At 37.4% G+C, this 21,728-nt stretch overlaps 1 protein-coding gene and 1 pseudogene across 1 annotated transcript; one reads left to right on the forward strand and one right to left on the reverse strand.

Moving 5' to 3' along the window:
* Nucleotides 1-4,932: 4,932 nt before the first annotated feature.
* Nucleotides 4,933-5,877, reverse strand: LOC118594154 (olfactory receptor 5B12-like). Its single transcript, XM_036204000.1, has one exon. The coding sequence runs from the start codon at nucleotides 5,875-5,877 to the stop codon at nucleotides 4,933-4,935; it is 945 nt and encodes a 314-aa protein (XP_036059893.1).
* A 12,438-nt stretch (nucleotides 5,878-18,315) lies between these two features.
* On the forward strand, nucleotides 18,316-19,214 carry LOC118577787 (annotated as a pseudogene).
* Nucleotides 19,215-21,728: the final 2,514 nt, after the last annotated feature.

Genomic DNA, 21,728 nt, shown 5'->3' on the forward strand with positions numbered 1-21,728 from the left:
TTCAAAACACTCTCTCCTAAATGAGATGGCTTCACCAAACCTCTCACCTCGGGGCTCAGGGATGTAAGTGGAAGAAGAGGCAGAAAGATTGTAAGATCCAGGGTGGAAATAGTGTCTTCCACACACAACAGGACTCATGCACATACGGAGATTGGCAGCACCCACAGAGTCTGCACAGGTTCAAGCCAGATGGTCTCATCTCCCAACATTGAAGAGGAAAGTGGACAGAGGGTCCTACTCCTAAACAAGAAGCTATTCATAATTGATATCCACAGGCAAAGGACAAATTAGTTTCCCCTATGGAGTCTTATTGGGTATATCAACTATACTCCAGTGTAGACCCCATGTTCAAGAGTAGTTTGCCAACACAAAATGAACTCAATTATTACTTTTGTGTGTGGCCTTTCTGTTTAATTTTTTGACATGTTTTTTTTTTTTTTTTGTTTTGATTTTCATTTTTTTTTTCTGAGAGGACAGAGGGCGAGAGAGGGAGGGACAGAGACAGAGCGACAGAGAACATGAAGTAGGATCAGTAGGAGAAGAGAGGATTTTGGAGGAGTAGGGGAAATAAAAAACTATAAACAGCCAGTACTCTTTTTTTTTTAATAAATAATTTTTTTCTTTATTATTATGTGTTTTAAATTTTATACATCAGCCATGGGTTCCCCTGTCCTCCCCACTCCCATCCCGTCCCCACCTTCCCCCATCCCCTCCCCTCCATTCCCATGTCCTCCAGGATCAAGGCACCCCTGGGGACTCATTTAAACCTGGTGGATTCAGTACAGGCAGGTCCAGTCCCCTCCTTCCAGACTGAGCAAAGTGTCCCTGTGTAAGCCCAAGGTTTCAAACAGCCAGCTCATGCACTAAGGACAGGTCCCGGTCCCACAGACTGGATGCCTCCCAAACAGATCAAGCTATTCAATGGTCTCACTTATCCAGAAGGCCTGATCCAGCTGGGGGCTCCACAGCCTTTGGTTCATAATTCATGTGCTTCCATTCATTTGGCTATTTGTCCCTGTGCTTTTTGCAATCTTGGATTCAACAATTCACGCTCTTGCAGACCCTCTGGGTTCAATTCCGAGCATCCATATGGCAGCTCACAACTATCTGTAACTTCAGTTCCAGGGGATCCAACACCCTCACACAGACATGAATGCAGACAAAACATCAAGACACAGAAAATAAAATTAAATAAAATCTTTAAAAAAAAAAGAACTTGGATTGCCAAGCTTAGCAGCAGATACCTACATTCACTAAGCCATCTTGTAAGCCCTGTTTGCTACAAAATGTTCTATTCTGCCTTTTCATGAGAAAGGCATAATTTTTACTACTGTCTAATTTGTCTTTTCCTTGATTTTCCCAATTTTCTTGTATCCTCATGAATAAAAACAAACAAAACAAACCTGCCTAGCCAAGGTCATGCAGATATTAATTAATTTGAAAAAAAAAGCAAAAAAAAAACTATAAACAAAATACATTGTATGAAAAAAATTTAGAAAAAGATTAAATTGTTGCTTTAAAGCATTCCAAAACTTAGATTGAAATAATACATATTACAAATTTTAAACACGTGACCCAAAGTTTTTGAGTATTTGTATATTTATTAACTTATAACATTAATACATTATTGATAACAATAAAATTCTTGGTAATTGATAATTATAATAAATGTTATATTTTGATGTGTATTACTCAAATATAACTAATTTTTTCTCATCTCCATGTATTTTTTTTTGAGACAGGGTTTCTCTGTGTAGTTTTGGTGCCTGTCCTGGGTCTCACTCTGTAGACCAGGCTGGCCTTGAACTCACAGAGATCTGCTTGGCTCTGCCTCCCGAGTACTGGGATTAAAGGCATGTGCCACCATCGCTAGGCCATCCATGTATTTTTTCTAATAAAATTATCTTATAAGCATATTAGTTTTATGTAATGTCTCAGCAATATGGGTGTTTATCTTACCAAACAAGTGCTTCTATAAAGACATTTACTTAAAAATCTTTAATATTTTTATTGAGAATCCTACAAATGCAGAATATTTATTGATCCAACCCATGCTGACTCCCTCCTTTCCAATTCTTCCCCTATCCTCCTACCACTTTTTCTCTAAATTTCATAAGCCCTCCCTTATATATTTTTATTTTTTTGTATGTGGAGCTGAGGATTGAACCCAGGGCCTTGCGCTTGCTAGGCAAGCGCTCTACCACTGAGCTAAATCCCCAACCCCAAGCCCTCCCTTTTAAACCAACAGAGTCTGCTTAGTACTGACGGGTGTATGTGTGAGAGTAGGGCTGTCTACGTGAACTAGAAGGGTAGTTTTTCAAGGGCTACATTCCTGAAAGAAACTCAAGCAGTCATATTGCCAAAAGCTACTTAGCTATGACAGGTTAAATGATCACCTCCTCCATTCACGCTGGGGTTTTGGTTGGCTTGATCTTGTGTATGCAGTCACATTGCCATGAGTTTATATGTATATCAGCCCTGTCACATCCAGTGAATACTATTTTGCTACAGACTTCCACTGCTTCTGGCTTTTACAGTCTTTCTCTTCTCGTTCTGTGATGGCCCTTGGGCTCTGGGGTAGTGCCTATGATATAGATGCTCCACCTGTAGCTAAGCATTCCATAGTCTCTTATTGTTGGCATGGTGATCAATGTGATGTTCCTGAATTAATCAACATCTTCTGTCAAAAGAGGCTTTAACGAGGGTTGAACTATGCATCAATTTGTGGTTATAAAAATAAGATCTTAGTGGGAAGATTAATAATATGTTCATGAAGCACAATAATAGATTTGGGTTTCCCCGTAGGGCTTGTGATCTAGCCAGTCATGATTCCTTGGCCCAGTTAATGGTACAAGGCACACATTATGTCTTGTGAAGTGGGATTTAGAATCCCACTTCTAGGTTGACACCAGCTTGATTTCTCTAGGCCGTATGACTTAAGTATAGAGTAGCTACAGTAATAGGATCTTAGCACAAAGTTATGAAAGGTAACCAAGAGTAACTGAAACAGCCTGATAATGTTTAGAGTACATATATGACCCCAGTGACCAACCACTGGGAATTAAAATAACCTAAACCTAGTGTTGGGGTTTTTACTTGTCAACTTATGATATCTGGGAGAGGAATTGTCCCTTGTTACAGAGTAACTGCATTTAAACTCTTTATATATGTATATCTATATATTTTAGGAGACTTTTATACTACTTTTATAGTAGTGGATTTCATATGTCATTTTCAAAAATCTGTAGTGTTATTCCTTCCCAGGCTTTCTTTTTTACCCTGCTCTTCCATCTCTCTTCCAGTTAATTCTGCCTCATCCATTATTTTCCTTTCCTCTTTCAGATGATGTATATTACATTTTCTTTCTCCTGAAATCATCTCTCATCACCATCATGGCCCCTTACTAGTTTTTAGGCACTTTAATATAAGCATACATGTGTAAATATTCAAATATATAATCCGTATATGGAAGTGAACAATTATTGTTTGTCATTCTGTGTCTGGGTTACCTAACTTATAATAATCATTTCCAGCCCTATCATTTGCCTGTGAAATTAATACTTTCATTTTTCTTTGCAGGTGAATAATATTCTATTATATTTATAAGTGTGTGTTTCACACTTTCATTACAAATTCATCCTTTATGTGTGTCTAAGCTCTCTCCATTTCTTAATATTGAACAGAGTAGCATCTAACATGGATGAACAGGTACCTCTGTGGTAGGTTACAGAGTCCTTTGGGACTATGTCAGGACAGCTATAACTGGATCACATTATAGATCTATTTCTAGCTTTTGGAGGAACTTTATTATTATTATTATTATTATTATTATTATTATTATTATTATTATGTGTTTTAATTTTATATATCAGCCATGGGTTCCCCTGTCCTCCCCACTCCCGCACCCACCCCCACCTTCCCTCCCAGCCCCTCCTCTCCATTCCCATGTCCTCCAGGACCAAGACACCCCTGGGGATAAATTTAAACCTGGTGGATTCAGTACAGTCCCCTCCTTCCAGGCTGAGCATGTGTCCCTGTGTAAGCCCAAGGTTCCAAACAGCCAGCTCATGCACCAAGGTCAGGTCCGGGTCCCACAGACTGGGTGCCTCCCAAAAAGATCAAGCTATTCAATGGTCTCACTTATCCAGAGGGCCTGATCCAGCTGGGGGCTCCACAGCCATTGGTTCATAATTCATTTGCTTCCATTCGATTGGCTATTTGTCCCTGTGCTTTTTGCAATCTTGGATTCAACAATTCATGCTCTTGCAGTCCCTTGGAGGAACTTTTATATTGATTTCCATAGTGGCTACACCAGTTTTTACTTCCATCAACAGCAAAAAAGTATTCTCCTTTCCCCTGACTGACATCAGCATTTGTTATCTTTTGCTTTTGTTTTTTATCTTAGCCTTTCTTAGAGGAGTAAGTAGTATTAATTTGAACTTTCCTCATGATTCAGAATTTGAACATTTGAAGAACATCTGATAGGCAATTGTGTTTCTTCTTTTGAGAATTCTCTGTTTACTTCCATGCCCAGATTTTAAGTTGGGTTATTTACTTTCTTGGTGTTCATTATTATTATTTCTTTTAGATCTTTGTATGTTCTCAATGCTAGGCATAATCATTTGTATAGTTGGTAAATATTATCCCCATAGGTTTCCAAAAAGGAGAGATATATGTGTAGTGCATACATGCACACACAAATGTATATGTGTATATGAGCATGAGATAGTGAATGTGACCATATTCATTTAAAGAATCTTTAAATCTATTCCTTCTTGATAGGTGATGGCTTCTAATTCATTGGTTATAGTCCTCTTCATAGCTAGTTGAAAATTATTTTAGTAATTAGAATTATATGGACTGGATGGTCAATATTTTCCATATATTTAGAAAGTAAGTGAAGATTTTTTTATTGTACATTTTGATGTGAAATTAAAATCTGAATGTTGCTGAAGATTTTGCATTCCTCACAATTTTTTCAAATGCACCTTTGACTTCTTTGTTCCTCAGGCTGTAGACCAGAGGGTTCAGCATAGGGATGACCATGGTGTAGAACACAGATGCCATCTTGTCAGTGCCCATGGTGTGACTGGAGCTGGGCTGTAAGTACATGAAAATGACTGTCCCATAGAAGATGGAGACTGCAGTGAGGTGGGATGCACAGGTGGAAAAGGCCTTCTGGCGTCCTTCAGATGAGTGCATCCTCAGAATAGTGATTAATATAAACAGGTAGGAAATCAAGATAACTACTATAGAGAAAAGAACATTAAAACCCACCACGAAGAAAATCACCATCTCACTGACAGAGGTGTCTGAGCATGAGAGGGCCAGGAGAGGAGGGGCATCACAGAAGAAGTGGTCTATCACATCGGACTTGCAGAAGGAGAGCCTGAAAATGTTCCCAGTGTGGATGGAGGAATTCAGGAAGCCACAGACATAGGAGCTTATGGTCAGACAAGCACATGTGTTTGTAGTCATGGTGGTAGTATAATGCAGAGGTTTGCACACTGCTGCATAGCGGTCATAAGCCATGGCAGCCAGAAGGAAACTTTCTGTAGTTATAAAGCCCACAAAGAAGAAGAATTGGGTGCCACAAGCATTGTGGGATATGAGTTTATCTGTTGAAAGGAGACCTGCCATTACTTTGGGTGTGACAGCTGAAGAATAGCCAAAGTCCACCAGAGATAGGTGACTGAGGAAAAGGTACATGGGAGTGTGGAGGCGTGAGTCCAGCAGAATCAACCCTATCATTCCCAGGTTCCCAAGCACAGTGCTGAGATAGATGAGAAGGAAGACAGTGAAGAGTGGGATCTGGAGCTCTGGGTCATCTGTTAACCCTGCAAGAATGAACTCAGTCACCTCTGTACTGTTCTCCATTGGGGATTATGTGGCTTCCCTGCAGCAAAGAGAAAGGAGATCAGAATGAGAGATGGAGGGGAGAAGGTGATCCACTCGGCTTGTCTCTACATGTCTTTCTCACTGTGCAAATGTTCCTTTCCAGCATTCTGATATAAGCAAGACATGGCAGCAACATTTAAGTTTACATTAAATTAAGTAAAATAAGGTCATACTATGTTCTAAAAGGGATGATATATCTCAGTCTAGTATCAGATGACTAAATTGAGCCCAGGGTGGGGTGGGGTGGGGGGGGGGGGGGGGTGGGGGGGGGGGGGGTGGGGCAGTCTCTTTTATAAGTACATTACACTAGTTGCTATCTGGAAAATCTCAAAGTATGTATTTGAACTTTCAAAAACAAGCACAAATTATTTTTTCATGGAGCTAGAATCATTAAAGGTGTAATTTAGTCAGTGTATTATATTACAATACCATGGAGTACATACCTTTTATTCATTATCTGAATTTTTGTTCAGCTTTCAGCTTTGTTATGGTGTGGCTGATCAGACTGTGGGCTTTGAAAATGCTAGGCTAACGTCATTCATTGTAGTTAGAGTCTAAACACCACAAACTTATTTCTCAGTATTGTGCAGCTGGGGAGCAGTTGTGTGTCATGAGGTCCCACTTCCTGGTTTCTATTCAGCTTCAGGTCTACTGAGCATTTGTGTGGGGAAGGAGTTATTTCTTGGAGGTTTCTTTCATCAGCAGGCTAACTCCAGCTACAGGAGGTCTTCCTTCACTGCATATCTACCTCCTAATGACTCTGCATTGGGAATAGAACAACATGGAGGTTAGGATTTCAACATAAGAATTTTGGTAGCACATAAGCATTCATATCATGACTTTATTTTAGAAGTATTGCAACATTTAGTTAATTTAACTCCAATTTCATTTTTGTCCATCTATGTTAAGTTATATAAAAAGGATATTTTATATAATGGAAGATATTTAAGGGAATGAATTTAACCTTAATTGTTCTCATCATAGAGTAAGATACACAGGACATATCATTTAACACAGAGAAAAAATAGTAACATATTCTAGGAATTATGGAATATACACAATAAAAGTTTATTTTTCACAGTAAACAAATTTTCTTTCATATCCATATGTCCTTGATTCCTGGCCTTACTTTGTCTCCAGATCAGAAACATTGGGAAATGATAGTTCTACCTTACATAATGTCCATGAACTTGTTTAGTGGATATATGGCTTGGCCACACGTTTTCCTATTAACTTTTTATTGAATAAAATTATAATCCAAGTTTGAACTACATGATTTTTTTGTACATTGTGATCCAGTCAAGGGGTTTAGTCTATCTTGATTTCAGAAGTGGTCAATGTACCACTTGATGCTTCTAGATGAAGTAAAACTAACAATTTGGTGACAAAATTAATTTCATTTAGATTCTTCCTATACTCTATTCTTCTATCCTTTATGTAGCCCCTTCTTAATTTTTTTTATGTAAGCTTTATCTCTTTATATGTGGATAGCCATCCCAGCTGAGCAAAGTACGAGAGTCCTTTTTTGTTTTAATCATCATGGATATAAACTTACATATATATCTACATCTTAGTGGACTCATAAATTGTGAATAATATATGCATCCAATAAATGCCTCTATTTTTGTAAGATTAAAAATCTAGGAGAACATTCCTATTGTATCATTATCTTTCTATTTTTAGAATACAAGAAACCTTGGATAAGTTAAAACACAAAATAAATGAAATTATACAATTTACAGGTAGGTGGGTGGAGCTGGAAACAATTGTAACCAAGTGAGGTAACCCACACCTTGAAAGTTATATATCACATTATCTGTCATAGTAGATGTTAGTTTTGAATCTTCATAAATGTACAATTTTAAAAACCTGTTATCATTGATGTTATGAATTTAAGAAAATTTAGTTATGTTGAAGTCACGCCTGTTATGAAATCTCCACCTATCTGTAAATCAAGAATGTTTACAAATAAAGTTTAAATTTGCTTTTTATTGTAAATTTCTTTTACACAAATATTTTAGAATTTTGAAGTGGGGCCTGGAGAACTGATTTGGTGATTAAGAACTCTATCTGCTCTTGCAGAGAATGTAGGTTCACTTCCCAGTACTCACATGATAGCTCACAATGACACATAACTGCAGTAGTTAGGAATTTGAGACAACTATTCATTTTATTTAATAAATTTTATTGTATGTTCTGTGAGCAACATCATCTATTTGAACATTACTTGAATTTTATAAAGAGAGTCTGCTGTGGATATCGCTCTATGTAAATAAAGTTCTGATTGGCCAGTGGCCAGGCAGGAAGTATAGGCGGGACAAGAGAAAAGAGAATTCTGGGAAGTAGAAGACTGGAGAGAGACTCCACCAGCCGCCGCCATGAGAAGCAACATGTAAAGACACTGGTAAGCCACAAGCCATGTGGCAAAGTATAGACTAACAGAAATGGGTTAATTTAAGGTAGAAGAAGTAGATAACAAGAAGCCTGCCACGGCCATACAGTTTCTAAACAATGTAAGTTTCTGTATGCTTTCTTGGTTGGGTCTGAGCGACTGTGGGACTGGCAGGTAAGAGAGATTTGTCCTGATTGGGCCAGGCAGGAAAATTCTAACTACAAATGGCACCCAACGTGGGGCAAGAGTTTCCACCTAAACCTGAAAAAAAAGATTCTAAAACGGAGCTAAAAACAGCTTCCTAATTGTCTCTTTCTTAAGTTAGCGGCAGCCTGCCGGTTTGAGCTACTCTGGCGGGTTCCTGGCATGTGCGTCTGACCTGTACTGCGGCGGGAATGAGGAATCTACAAGCAGCACTTTACTCTGCTGCATGATGGATTTAGCCTTTGGTAGTTTAAAAAACAAATAAATTTCTGGGTTATACACTGCTTTGATAGAACTGCTTCTGATAGTTGATGGTACACATGGCTCCAGACCCAGAGCTGGCAGTAAACTGTACCACCTCCATGTTGGGAATCTGAGGTGGGCGGAGCCACCAGCCACAGAGGCGCTTCAGTTTTACAAAGATGGATTTTACACAGAAAATCTGGTTTATATTGTCTTTGGGATTTTTAACTACAAAAAAAGATTTGATCATAAAAGCTGAGTTAAACAAATATGTAAATTTTAAAGGTACCTTGACTTTAAAATTTGGATATAAGGATATGTTGCTTTGGAAAGGAGTCTCTGCTTTTGTTTCCACAAAAAGCCAGAGGCTGTGGATTTGTTCCAGATTAAGATACATCAGGTTTGATCAGCCAAGACCACCTAAAAGGTCTCCAATGACACAATGGCCCAGATGATCCAACATCCAGAATGCTTTCAAGGCAACTGGCTCAGAGGTTCACTCCATACTCCTAAAATTTTCTTTATATCCCCATAAGATACAGCGCCCCCCTCCAGCAGGAAGTAGTAAGAAAAACTACGCCCACATTCCCAAAATTATCAAGCTGGCTTTAGAGATGGAATTGGCTCACTCCTTCTCTAAATCCAGACATATTACTAAAAAAAAAGGTTAAAAGATTCTTATGTCCCAAATCAAAAGAGCCCTCTGATATGGGACAGAAAAAAAACAATATTTTTCTTTAAAGCAGGTTGATTATAAATGAGATCTCTTTCTAAAGAAGAAAAGGGGATATGATATAGATATAATAGGATGAAAGGGTAGATTAATGAACTTAATTCTAAAGAGCAACAACTTGTTTTAAATGTTTTACATTGGTATAGATTTTAGTCTATTGATACAAACTTAAAGTTAATTTTGTTATACTGTGTGTATATTTCTACTCTTGTTTAAGGTATTATGTTTATATAGCTCATTTAAAATTGTAATGGATAATTAAAAATAGATTGATAATTAGTCATCTATGATAATCATTCTCGTAGCTATGTTAGTTAAGTCTTCTAGATATACATAGACATATTTCAGATAGATAGGTAATCTTCAAATACTTCAAAGACCTTCAGAATATGGCATTTAAAATATTTTTAAAATTTAGACTTTCTGGACAGTGAGACATGTCTGCTCCTGGCAGCACCGATTTACTTCAGAGAGGAGGATGGGCATTGAAGACACTTCATATGGAATTTATCTTCACCTTGGCAAAAATAGCCATTTGGGCAAGAAACTGTTCTTGCCTGGACTGTTCGATCACCTGGACATGCAGGACCCATAGAAAGGTGACCACTGAACTTTGCTTGACAAAATGGTCCTTCAGGTTCCTGCTTCACAGAGGAAACTGCCAGACATTCTACAGGACACTGAGAGAAGTGACCAAGAGACTCTAGCCCTGTGGGCTGAAGACAAATGCCCCAACATTACAAAGGAACATTAGGTGACTGTTCAGGCTGCCAGCTGTCTCTGTCTACCCTGCAAGACTCCCGAAAGTTGCTTGCATCCTTCTCCTGTTTCTCAGGTAATATTATATCCTTCTGAGGTCTTTGATGTGGTTGAAGACTAGATAGTTATAATTTCCTCAATTATGATAAAAGATAAGTTAGATATAAAACCTTAGACTCACAAATATAAGATAGATAGGATATCTTCTTTAATATTGTAACTGTAATTCTTGCTTTATAATTGTTTTGTTATATGTAATTGTACTATGTAAAAGTTAAAACCTTCCTAAAAAAAAAAAAAAAAGAAAAGGGGAAGTGCTGTGGATATCGCTCTATGTAAATAAAGTTCTGATTGGCCAGTGGCCAGGCAGGAAGTATAGGCGGGACAAGAGAAAAGAGAATTCTGGGAAGTAGAAGACTGGAGAGAGACTCCACCAGCCGCCGCCATGAGAAGCAACATGTAAAGACACTGGTAAGCCACAAGCCATGTGGCAAAGTATAGACTAACAGAAATGGGTTAATTTAAGGTAGAAGAAGTAGATAACAAGAAGCCTGCCACGGCCATACAGTTTCTAAACAATGTAAGTTTCTGTATGCTTTCTTGGTTGGGTCTGAGCGACTGTGGGACTGGCAGGTAAGAGAGATTTGTCCTGATTGGGCCAGGCAGGAAAATTCTAACTACAAGAGTCTGATATAAAATAAATGATTCAAGGAAATGTATGTAAGTCATGGAAATGCAACTCAGAGCAAATGAGCTGTCCTTCTGAGTCTCAGCTGTATAAAAACAGCTGGATCTTCAAATGTTTAGAGTTCCATGATCTATAATCTTTAGATATATTTTTAAAAAATCAAAACAAATAAGCCACATAAAGTATCAGTTATTGTCCATTCCCTCATTCTCTTAATAAGTACAATGTCTGTCTTAGCCACAAGAATTTTGTTGTTTTATGGGCCCCCAGCAGGACATGCAACACATTTCCTAATGTTGGAAGTCTTCTGACTGAAACAAACATCCAGGCTAATAGATATTGAGCTTTATTCTTATTTTCCATTTCTCAAGAAGAGCACAGTGATTTATTGTTTTCTTACAACTGGGAAACAGTAATTAAGCATTGCTCAGTCCATGTAATGGTTAATAAGCCTTGTTTTTCATTTAGGTAAGTCTCTATGGATAGAAATAGAGCATGCATTTACATTTTTTTATATCATAGTTATATAATATAATTTTGTAACTATTTTTGAGTATTTTATAACTTGTTCTTAATTTGATATTTTCTCATTTATTAATTTTCATTTCTCCTTCAAAAATATTACTATGATTTTCCTGATTGCATTAACATTTTACAGATGATACCCTCATTTAGTCTTTTCATCAACTCTGGTATTAGTTAAGATAACACATTATCACATTCCCCAAAAGGGCCAACCAAGATTACAATAGTTCAAATAACTATTTTAAAATCAACCAAGTTAATTTTTATCAAGGCAGGGACCCATACCCTATGAACTACTTGATAAATACACACACACACACACACACACACACACACACACACACACACACACAAATATTACCACTGTATTTGGGCATGCAGCCTCTGATTATCTCTGATACAAAGTATAACAATATGCAAAACATTGAGACCTAAGCTCTCAGTGAACCAAAGGAAGGATGGCTGAACTCACAGGTTGTTCACTCCTGTCCTCAAGTTCATGAGAGTTATGGGTCTGACTCAGAGGCTTACCTTCTTACCTGGGCAACACAGCATGCAACTATAGCACCTCCATACGTAATTAGGGCTCAATTCATAATCCAGCCCTTGAAAGTAAGAAAATGTCTTTATTTGGAGACTGTTACTTAGTATTTGGTATGAATGTTAAAGATCTCCAAATGGCTTTGGAACCCTCTAATACAAGCACCATTCCTGGGTCTCCTGGTCTTCCTTCTTATATCAATTATCTGACCTCTTTAAATTTCATAATATATTCATCCATAAAAAGGAATAGTAGACAAGTAACCCCAAGGACACCTGCCCTGAAGGATGCCCAGTGTGACAAAAAAGTAATCTTCATCATTTTTTGTACTTGATAAGGTGTGATTACTGTTTTATCTAACATGCTCTTGCTAACATGCCATTTGGGAAGAAATTAATTGTTGGTTCTAGATAACGATTAATAGTCAGCTCAACAACAAAAATAAAAGAGGCACTTGTTTTGAGCTTCTCCATTTAGTGATAGGCCAATGGAGACTTCACATGTGCAAAAGTGGTAACCAGGAGAGAGTTCTATAGTCATGGAGCTCTCGTGGGAAAATATCCCAAGAGGATTACAGTGAACCCTTATCTCACACAACTGGGGACCAAGTGATTAAAGATTTTATGGGGATCCAGCTCTGCTTATCAATGGAGATCATGGGATTATTTTCATTAATTTTTTAAATAATTCTCCTGGTAATGAAAGAACTATAGGATTTCAATTTGACAGTCAGATTAAGGAATAGAAATTTTATTTTTGTGTCCATAGTACATGTGTACTTCCCTAATATGCATTATTTAATTTAAAAGAAGGAATGTCAATATGTTTAATTGTTTTTGACCCCTGCTGAGTTTGTACTACAGTGTGGAGACTTGCTAACAAGCCCATGCAAAATAAGAAATGTTCTTTCTATTTGTGGTACTTAAATACATTGGTTATAATAAGTACAAAACAACTCAAGCACACAATTGTGTGTACAGAGACATACACAGCATACTGAATAAGAAAAGAAACAGCACACAGGAAATTGAAAGGGAAAAGAGGAATTTTACTTGATATTAGCTTGTCAGTCCTATGATAAGTGGTCTTAACACACATTTGCATATTATTATAAGCCTACAGCATTAAAAAAATTACACCCCCTAGCTAAGAATGAGGTCTGTGATCAGAATAACCTTCTCTTGCAGTTGCTCATAACTTCACTCAGTGTTCAGACTTTCTTCTATTTGTCTAAATAGCAGTACTGTGTGACATGTTGAATATTCTCTAATCTCTTTGTAGTCATCTAATGATATTGAACTTCAGTCTTTGGAAATGGTCACCAAGAATAACTTCTTTAGCAGGAGCCATTCCTTCTTTGGATGTGACTTACAATTGAATCCCAAGTGACACTGTATCACCTTCTTTGAAGAGCAAGATGAGTTTCTAGCTCAATCCTGTCTGTGGTTTATTTAGAATGTGAAAATAGAAGGTGTGCTGTGTAATAGTCCAACAGTAATCATTTATGAAGGATTTGGGATTTATCCCCTATGTTTCTAATATGTATGTGAGTTCATGCCACTTAGTTAAAATCCAGATAAAAATCTCAATTATTTAAATAATAAGAGATAATATTATTATAGTCATTTGAAGTTCTGTGATTAGGATAGTAGTTCTGTAAAGAAAAATATATATCCCATTTCTCTCATACTAAGAATATAGGAGATGAAAAAAAGAGGACATAAAGATGAAAGGGGTGTTATTAGGACTGGGAATTGCTGTGGATATCACTCTGTGTAAATAAAGTTCTGATTGGCCAGTGGCCAGGCAGGAAGTGTAGGCAGGACAAGAGAAAAGAGAATTCTGGGAAGTAGAAGCCTGGAGGGAGACACCGCCAGCTGCCGCCATGAGAAGCAACATGTAAAGACACGGGTAAACCACACGCCATGTGGCAAAGTATAGATTAACAGAAATGGGTTAATTTAAGGTAGAAGAAGTAGATAACAAGCAGCCTGCCACGGCCATACAGTTTCTAAACAATGTAAGTTTCTGTGTGCTTTCTTGGTTGGGTCTGAGCGACTGTGGGACTGGCGGGTGAGGGAGATTTGTCCTGACTGGGCCAGGCAGGAAACTCTAGCTACAGGGAATAACAAGAAATAGTAATAGATGGATGAATATGAATAAAATTCATAAATGAAGAAAAGTCACAGTGAAACTTTATAATCATACCATTAGTTATGACAAAAGGGAGAAAAGGAATTAGTAGGCTGGCTCTCAGTAAATGCTTGTTGAGACAATGAACAAATCAACGAATAAATGGAGGCAGTAAGTGGACAATGATCCCATTTACTGAGCATTTTGTGGTTGTGGTGATTTGAATGAGAAACGCCTCACATAGGCTCAGGCATCTGAATACTTGGTTCCCAACTGGTGGTGTTATGTTGATGAGGTTAAGGAGCTACAGCAATTCTGAGGGAAGTATGCCACCAAGGGCGTGTTTTAAGATTATATTGTCTCTCCCTATTTCCAGTTTTTTCTCTCCACTTCATGTTTACAATTGAGGATTCAATTTCTCAGCTTCCTGCTCCAGCCAACATACCTGCCTGGAAGCATACAGTCTAAAAAATCTTGCCTCCAGTCAGTCATTTTTGGTCATGGTATTTTATCACAGCAACAGAAAAGTCACTAATACAATGGTCCTACATGTCCAAAATCAAATTTCATGATTAACTTTATGAGACTCTTAATAGTAGTGGTCTTTAAGTACATGATACCTGTGACATTCTGGAAGTTATTACTAATAATAGTGATATTGAACTTATTCAACAAAATTATAGTTTGATCTACTATTCAATTTCACCATACATTATTAGATCATAATCTTCCATGAGTAACACACTTTGCTGTAACGACCCATGGTAAATTTAATTTAAAAAATTTCACCTGTAGAAAACTTATAGAGGGTTTTAATGCTGAAGTTTTGAAAATATAAACATTTATATTGACAATTTATGCATAGTATAGTTTATCAATGTTTAAATTATGTTTCATGAAGTTAATCGTCATTAAATTCCAGTAAATTGGAGTAAATATATGGTCTCAATATCTTTTATTCTTTAATAATTTTAAAGAAAATTATTATTATGTTGAATATAATATGAGATCTATTCAATGAAATTATATTAATGAGGAATATAGTTTCATAAAAATATCAATGAAATGCATATGAATAATTTTGTTCACCTAGGAGTCTTCCCTTCTGTAGTGTCTCAGAGTGCCTATTACTGGTGATGTTGTTTGCTTTCTCCATGAGGATTGTTCTTTTAGATCTTGGGGAGAGGAAGAAGGGAGTGTGTAGGAGGAGTGGAGGGAGGGAAACTGGTAGAGATGTAATGTATAAGAGAAGAATAAAAGTTTTCAAAAGCTGTTTTTGTTGGGCAATAATCCTTTCTTCATGAGCTGATTCACACAACAAACACTTCTGGATTATATGGTAGGTCCTGAGTGTTGCAGTAGATATGTAGACAGAAATAAAAGTCAACAGGCTTACTTTTTTTAAACAGATATTCAAACATATGAGTATACTACGGATTTCTCAATAACTACAAAGTAGCAATTGTTCCTATTTGAAAATAATTTATAAATCATGTTCAAATTATTACATAAAAATGAAAATCTCAACACAAGTTACTTGTTCTAAAATTCAGGCAGTTTTTACAATGTTAGATTGACATATATTTATGAAATTATGCTATTGTTCTAATTATTGCCCTTTCTATGTTTTCTTATATGCTAGGTGTGTTATTTAATAGAGAAAAAAATTCAAAGCAGAATAAATTATACTACAGGCTTATTAAGAAGACTGAGGACAATAGAGCATCTGACACAGAGGAGAATGGTGCTCACTTTATCTTTAGAGAAAAAAGTAGTCTCTACATGCATCTCTCTGCATTTGAAAAGGCAAAATTCTAATGTTTTCAAGATCTAGTCCTTAGGCCTTCTGTCTCTAGGTCTCCATATTTGTACATCAACTCAGGTTTCTGTATTGTAACTTTTCTAGTGTCTGAATTGGGATCATTTCTTTCCAGTTGTGCTCTAAATGTCACTGAAGGTTAGTGTGGCTCACCATTAGGGAATGGTGGTGACTAAGAAATGAATTTTCGGGTATTTTAGAGATAGGATAAACAGCATGTGCTCATGGATTATATGTGGACCGAGGAGGAAAGAGTCCAAATGGAGTAATCTTTGTATTCCATTATTTTTTTAGAGTTTATTTAGTTTGGCTAGATATCCAAAGGATATTTTGAAAATTGAGGAGCTACCAGATGGCATAGGTAGGCTATGATAAAGAGGCTGAGGGAACACAATCATGAAAATTGTGAAGCTATTTCGTGATGTGATTATACTGTTGAAAAAAATTAAATCTTCAAAAGATTGTCATGCAATAAAAGGATAGTGTCTCATAATTTGTGTCTCAGAATAAAGTTTCATATTGTTTACATTTGTCAACGTTTTATATGCTTAAACAAGCTTGGATTTAGGTTAAAAATTACCCACATAATGCTTTTTTAGAAATATGGTTAAAATATTTATGTTGAGTTTCTTTTGATATTTTGTTTTTTCTTATATGATACTGTATATATTATTATTACTTCATTAACATTATTATTTGTTTAATGAGAGTATACTTATGATTTATTGTGTCCTAACAATGAGGCAGAATTCCTAGTGATTTAAACATATCAACTTAATACATTTTCCAAACATCCTGGTAAAGGACAATTTTCATTATTCTTTTAAACTGAGACACAGAAAAATGGCTACTTCCAAACGAAAGAAAGCACATGAATTATGAACCAAAGGCTGTGGAGCCCCCAGCTGGAGCAGGCCCTCTGGATAAGTGAGACCATTGAATAGCTTGAACTGTTTGGGAGGCACCCAGGCTGTGGGACTGGGACCTTGTCCTTAGTGCATAAGCTGGCTGTTTGGAACCTTGGGCTTACACAGGGACACTTTGCTCAGCCTGGAAGGAGGGGACTGGACCTGCCTGTACTGAATCCACCAGGTTTAAATGAATCCCCAGGGGAGTCTTGGCCCTGGAGGAGATGGGAATGGAGGGGAGGGCCTGGGGAGGAGGTGGGGGCAGGGGTGGAGGCAGGAGTGGGGAGGACAGGGGAACCCATGGCTGATGTGTAAAATTAAAACACAAATATAATTAAAAAAAAACAACAACAAAAAAAGAAAAATGGCTACTTATCCAATGTTACCTGATCTATAGGTGGATAAATCAGTTATAAAGTGCACACAGGTCAGTGCCAGGGACTAAGTTGTGTACAATCACAGAATGCTATCTCTCAGGGTGCTTGTATGATTTCAAAAAACTTAAAAACACTCAAAGAATTATGCAACCAAGGAAAAGTAGGAAGCACAATGATCATTTTTCAAATTAATTAAGTTCTTGGGATGTTCATGTTTGTTGAAGGGGATAATTAAGAATGAGCATCTCTCTTATTCTTTGTTGTTTCCCTCAAGGAGGTAAAGTTGGTGTAGATTGCTCAGTGTAGTGCTTGTTTGAATGGTAAATAAGTTTTGAGTTTTATACACTTTGAGGACATGTCTTTTAAAGAGGATTGTTTTATTTGAAGAGACAAAAGATGAATACATTTCTTTAGATCTCAAGTGGATTTCAGCTGTATGTATGAATATCTAATATCTCACCATGGTATATCCAGAAAGGTAGTGATGATCACTGTTCTCAGGCATTTATACAATAAGACAGGAATTAAACATATTAATATCTATTATTTTCTAGTCACATAGTACATGGTGCTTGGTTATTTTGTATCTGAATCTGAAATGACAGTTATGAAATTCAGAATAGTTTACTGTTGAAACAAACTTTCAACTCAAATTAGAATTTTTGTTTTCAAGACAGGGTTTCTCTGTGTATCTTTGTGCGCTCCCTGGAACTCACTCTGTAGCCCAGGCTGGCCTTGAACTCGCAGAGATCCGCCTGGCTCTGCCTCCCGAGTACTGGGATTAAAGGAATGCACCACCACCACCCAGCTCAAATTAGAATTTGAGAGTGAAACTTGGGAGACACCGAGTGGTCATTTAGAATGTCTGAGTGCTGTTGGAAACTAAAAGATACCATACAGAAGGCTCTAGAGATTACATTGTAAGGAAATGGTAAGATTATTGCAGTCTCAAAGTTATTTGGAATCCTGCATTAGTAATGAGATCATGCAGATAATGTAATTTTAATGACAGGAGTTCTCTGACATCTATTCCTATGTATTAGCGATATATTTACTTTTCTTTATTTGTTTGGACAGGTGATACACAATTTCAAAATGTCATACTTAGAGAATAGCACTAAGGTGGCTAAGTTTACACTTTTGGGACTGAATGGACACCTGGAGCTCCAAGTTCCCCTGTTCATAACATTCTCCTTCATCTATCTCATCACACTGATGGGAACTTGGGCATGATTGTGTTGATCTGGCTGGACTCCCGTCTTCACACTCCCATGTATCTTTTCCTCAGTAATCTCTCTCTGGGAGACTGTGTTTATTCCTCAGCTGTGACTCCAAAGGTGATGACTGGGCTTCTCACAGGGGATAAAGTTATCTCCTATGGGGGATGTGTTACTCAAATGTTCTTTGTGTCTTTTGCCAGTGTTGACTATTTCTTACTTGCTTTTGACAGGCATGCTGCAGTTTGTAAGCCCTTACATTATACTACTACAATGATTACTAGTGTGTGCGCTCACATGGTGATTGGTTGCTATGCCTGGGGCTTCTTTGAGTCTGCAATACATACCTTTTCTCTGTCCTTCTGCCATTCTAATGTGGTCCATCACTTTTTCTGTGATATCCCTCCAATCCTGTCTCTTTCTTGCTCTGATATATGTGTGAATGAGATCGTGCTCTTTATCTTAGCCTCATTCAGTGTCTTTTTTGCTCTGATAGTTATCTTGACCTTCTATGTATTCACGTTCATTGTTATCCTAAGGATGTGTTCAGCAGAAGGACGGAAGAAAGCCTTCTCTACTTGTGCATCCCACCTCACTGCTGTGACCATATTCTATGGAACTATAATCTTTATGTACCTACAGCCCAGTTCTAGTCATTCCATGGACAATGACCAAATGGCATCTGTGTTCTACACCATAGTAGTTCTCATGTTGAACCCAATTATCTATAGCTTAAGGAATAAAGAAGTTCATAATGCTTTCAAAAAAAATCATTGAGAAAATGAAGGCTTTTTCAGTTGCTAATTTTTAAAATTTAGATTATAAATTTTATTGAAAGAATTTTTAAATTCATTTTACGTACTAATCACAGATCCACCTCTTTCCTCCACCCTTCTCTCCAGCCTCTTCCTACCAAAACCCAATCCCCATTCCCTCCTATAAGAAGGTAAGCCCTCCCATGGGGAGTCAGCAGAGCCTGGTACATGCAGTAGAGGCAGGTTGGAGCCCCTCGCCCTGCCTCAAGGCTGTGTGAGGTGTCCCACCACAGGTAGTGGGCTCCAAAAAGCCAGCTCATGCATCAGGGATGGATCCTGATCCTCAGGAATGGATCCTGATCTCACTGCCAGGGGGCTCCTTAAGCAGATCAAGCTACACAACTGTCTTGCTATGCAGAGGGCCTAGGCCAGTCCCATGCAGGCTCCATAGCTGTTTTTCTAAAGTTCATGAGTTCCCATTAGCTTGGTTTGGTTGTCTCTGTAGGTTTTTCCATCATGATCTTGATGTTCCTTGCTCATAGAATCCCTCCTCTTTCTGCTTGACTGGACTCCTGAAGCTCGGCCTGGTGCTTGGCTGTAAATCTCTGCACCTGATTCTATCTGTTACTGGAGAAAGTCTCTATGATGACAGTTAGGATATTTGCTGATCTGATTACTGGGGTTAAGCCAGTTCAGGCACCCTCTCCACTATTGCTAGTAGTCTAAGCTGGGGTCATTCTTGTGCATTTCTGAGAATTTCCCTAGCACCCAGTTTCTCCCTATCCCTATGATGTCTCCCTCTATTATGGTATCTCATTCATTGTTCTCTCACTCTGTTCCTGTTCTAGCTCAACAATCTTATTCCTTATGTTCTCATCCCCCAACCCCTACCCTTCATTGCCCTCCCTCTCATGCCCAGTTTACTCATGGAGATCTCATGTATCTTGCTACTTCCTTCCCTCCCTGTCAAGAAGGACTGACATTTCAGCAAACACCTTTAAACTTGCTTTTCTACTGACACTCAGCCAAGCATAAAATATCTCTTCCCATGTTTTTTTGTTTTTTTTTTTGTTTTTTTTTTTTTTTTTTTTGTTTTTTTAAATAATCTTTTTTAGACATGGTCTCCTGTAGTCCAGATTAGCCTCAAATTCACCTTATAACCAACATTAATCTCGAATTCCTGATCCTCCTACCTCTGCCTGTCTCCAGTGTTGAGTGTAGACGTGAGCCACCAAGCATGGATTTATGTGGTGCTGGGGATAGAACCCAGAGCTTTCTGCTTGTTAGAAATGCCCTTCACCAGCTATGCTACATGCTCATCACTGTCTTTTTATTATGTAAATAAACTATATTATACATTTTCAATTTCAGTAAAAAAAATAAAGACAAAAAATCTATCAATATATATAAAAGAAACATGGAAAATCTCAAAGTAATTCAGACTATACGCCAGATACCCAGACTAGGTTAACAGAAAGTGATAATAGCAAAGCTAGTTAGTTTGTATGCAAAGGCAGCTTTTCAGTGGCCTGATTTGTTACTTTCCCCCCTTTCTTTTTTGTTGTGATGTATTTTGTTTTTGGAGACAAGGGTCTCATTATGTAGTTTTGGTTGACCTGGAACCAAGATGTAGAGCAGGCTGGCCTTGAACTCATAGAGATCCACTTGCCTCTCCCTCCCATGTGCTGGGATTAAAGGCTTGTCAGCATTTAACTTTAATTCAGGAGATTTATAAAACTGTATGGTTAATCAGCTATCTATTGTTGTGTAAGAAGCTTGCTTAAAATTTAATGTCTTAAGAGAATGCTTTAGTATTTTACATAATCATATGAACAACAATTCTTTTTTTTTGTCTGTGTTCACCCATGAGATTCTTTATATTAAATAAGGTCATCTGAGTTTGAAGGCCTGAGATAGGTTCACTCTTTTATTGGTATTAAACATGGGTATTGTCTGGGTCTGTTTTCTATTCTCCAATGGCTGGAGCAGCTTGTTAGCAGGATACTCTTAGAGGGAAATTCATAGCACTAAATGCCCACATAAAGAAGTTGGAGAAATGTCACACTAGTGACTTAACAGCACACCTGAAAGCTCTAGAACATGAAGAAGCAAAGTCTCCCAGGAAGAATAGATGCCAGGAAATTATCAAATTGAGAGCTGTAATCAATAAAATAGAAATAAAGAGAACAATACAAAAAATTAATGAAACAAAGAGTTGGTTCTTTGAGAAAAGCAACAAAATAGACAAGTCCTTATCCAAACTAACCAAAAGACAGAGAGAGAGAGCACCCAAATTAACAAAATCAGAAATGAAAAGGGGGACATAGCAACAGACAATGAGGAAATCCAGAGAATCATCAGGTCATACTTCAAAAACCTCTACTCCACAAAACTGGAAAATCTAAAAGAAATGGATAATTTTCTGGATAGGTGTTTTCAAAATCTCAAAGTAAAAGTAAAATACTTCTTCTATTCTAAACCCCCAAATTCTTCTTTTTACAAAAATCACCCTACATCAGGTAATGCAAGGCCTATT

This window comes from Onychomys torridus, chromosome 1 (assembly GCF_903995425.1).
Source record: "Onychomys torridus chromosome 1, mOncTor1.1, whole genome shotgun sequence".
Lineage (NCBI taxonomy): Eukaryota > Metazoa > Chordata > Mammalia > Rodentia > Cricetidae > Onychomys > Onychomys torridus.

Bases quoted from the DNA above. Each gene is read 5' to 3' on its own strand.
- LOC118594154 (XM_036204000.1), bottom strand. From the start codon at position 5,877: ATGGAGAACAGTACAGAGGTGACTGAGTTCATTCTTGCAGGGTTAACA.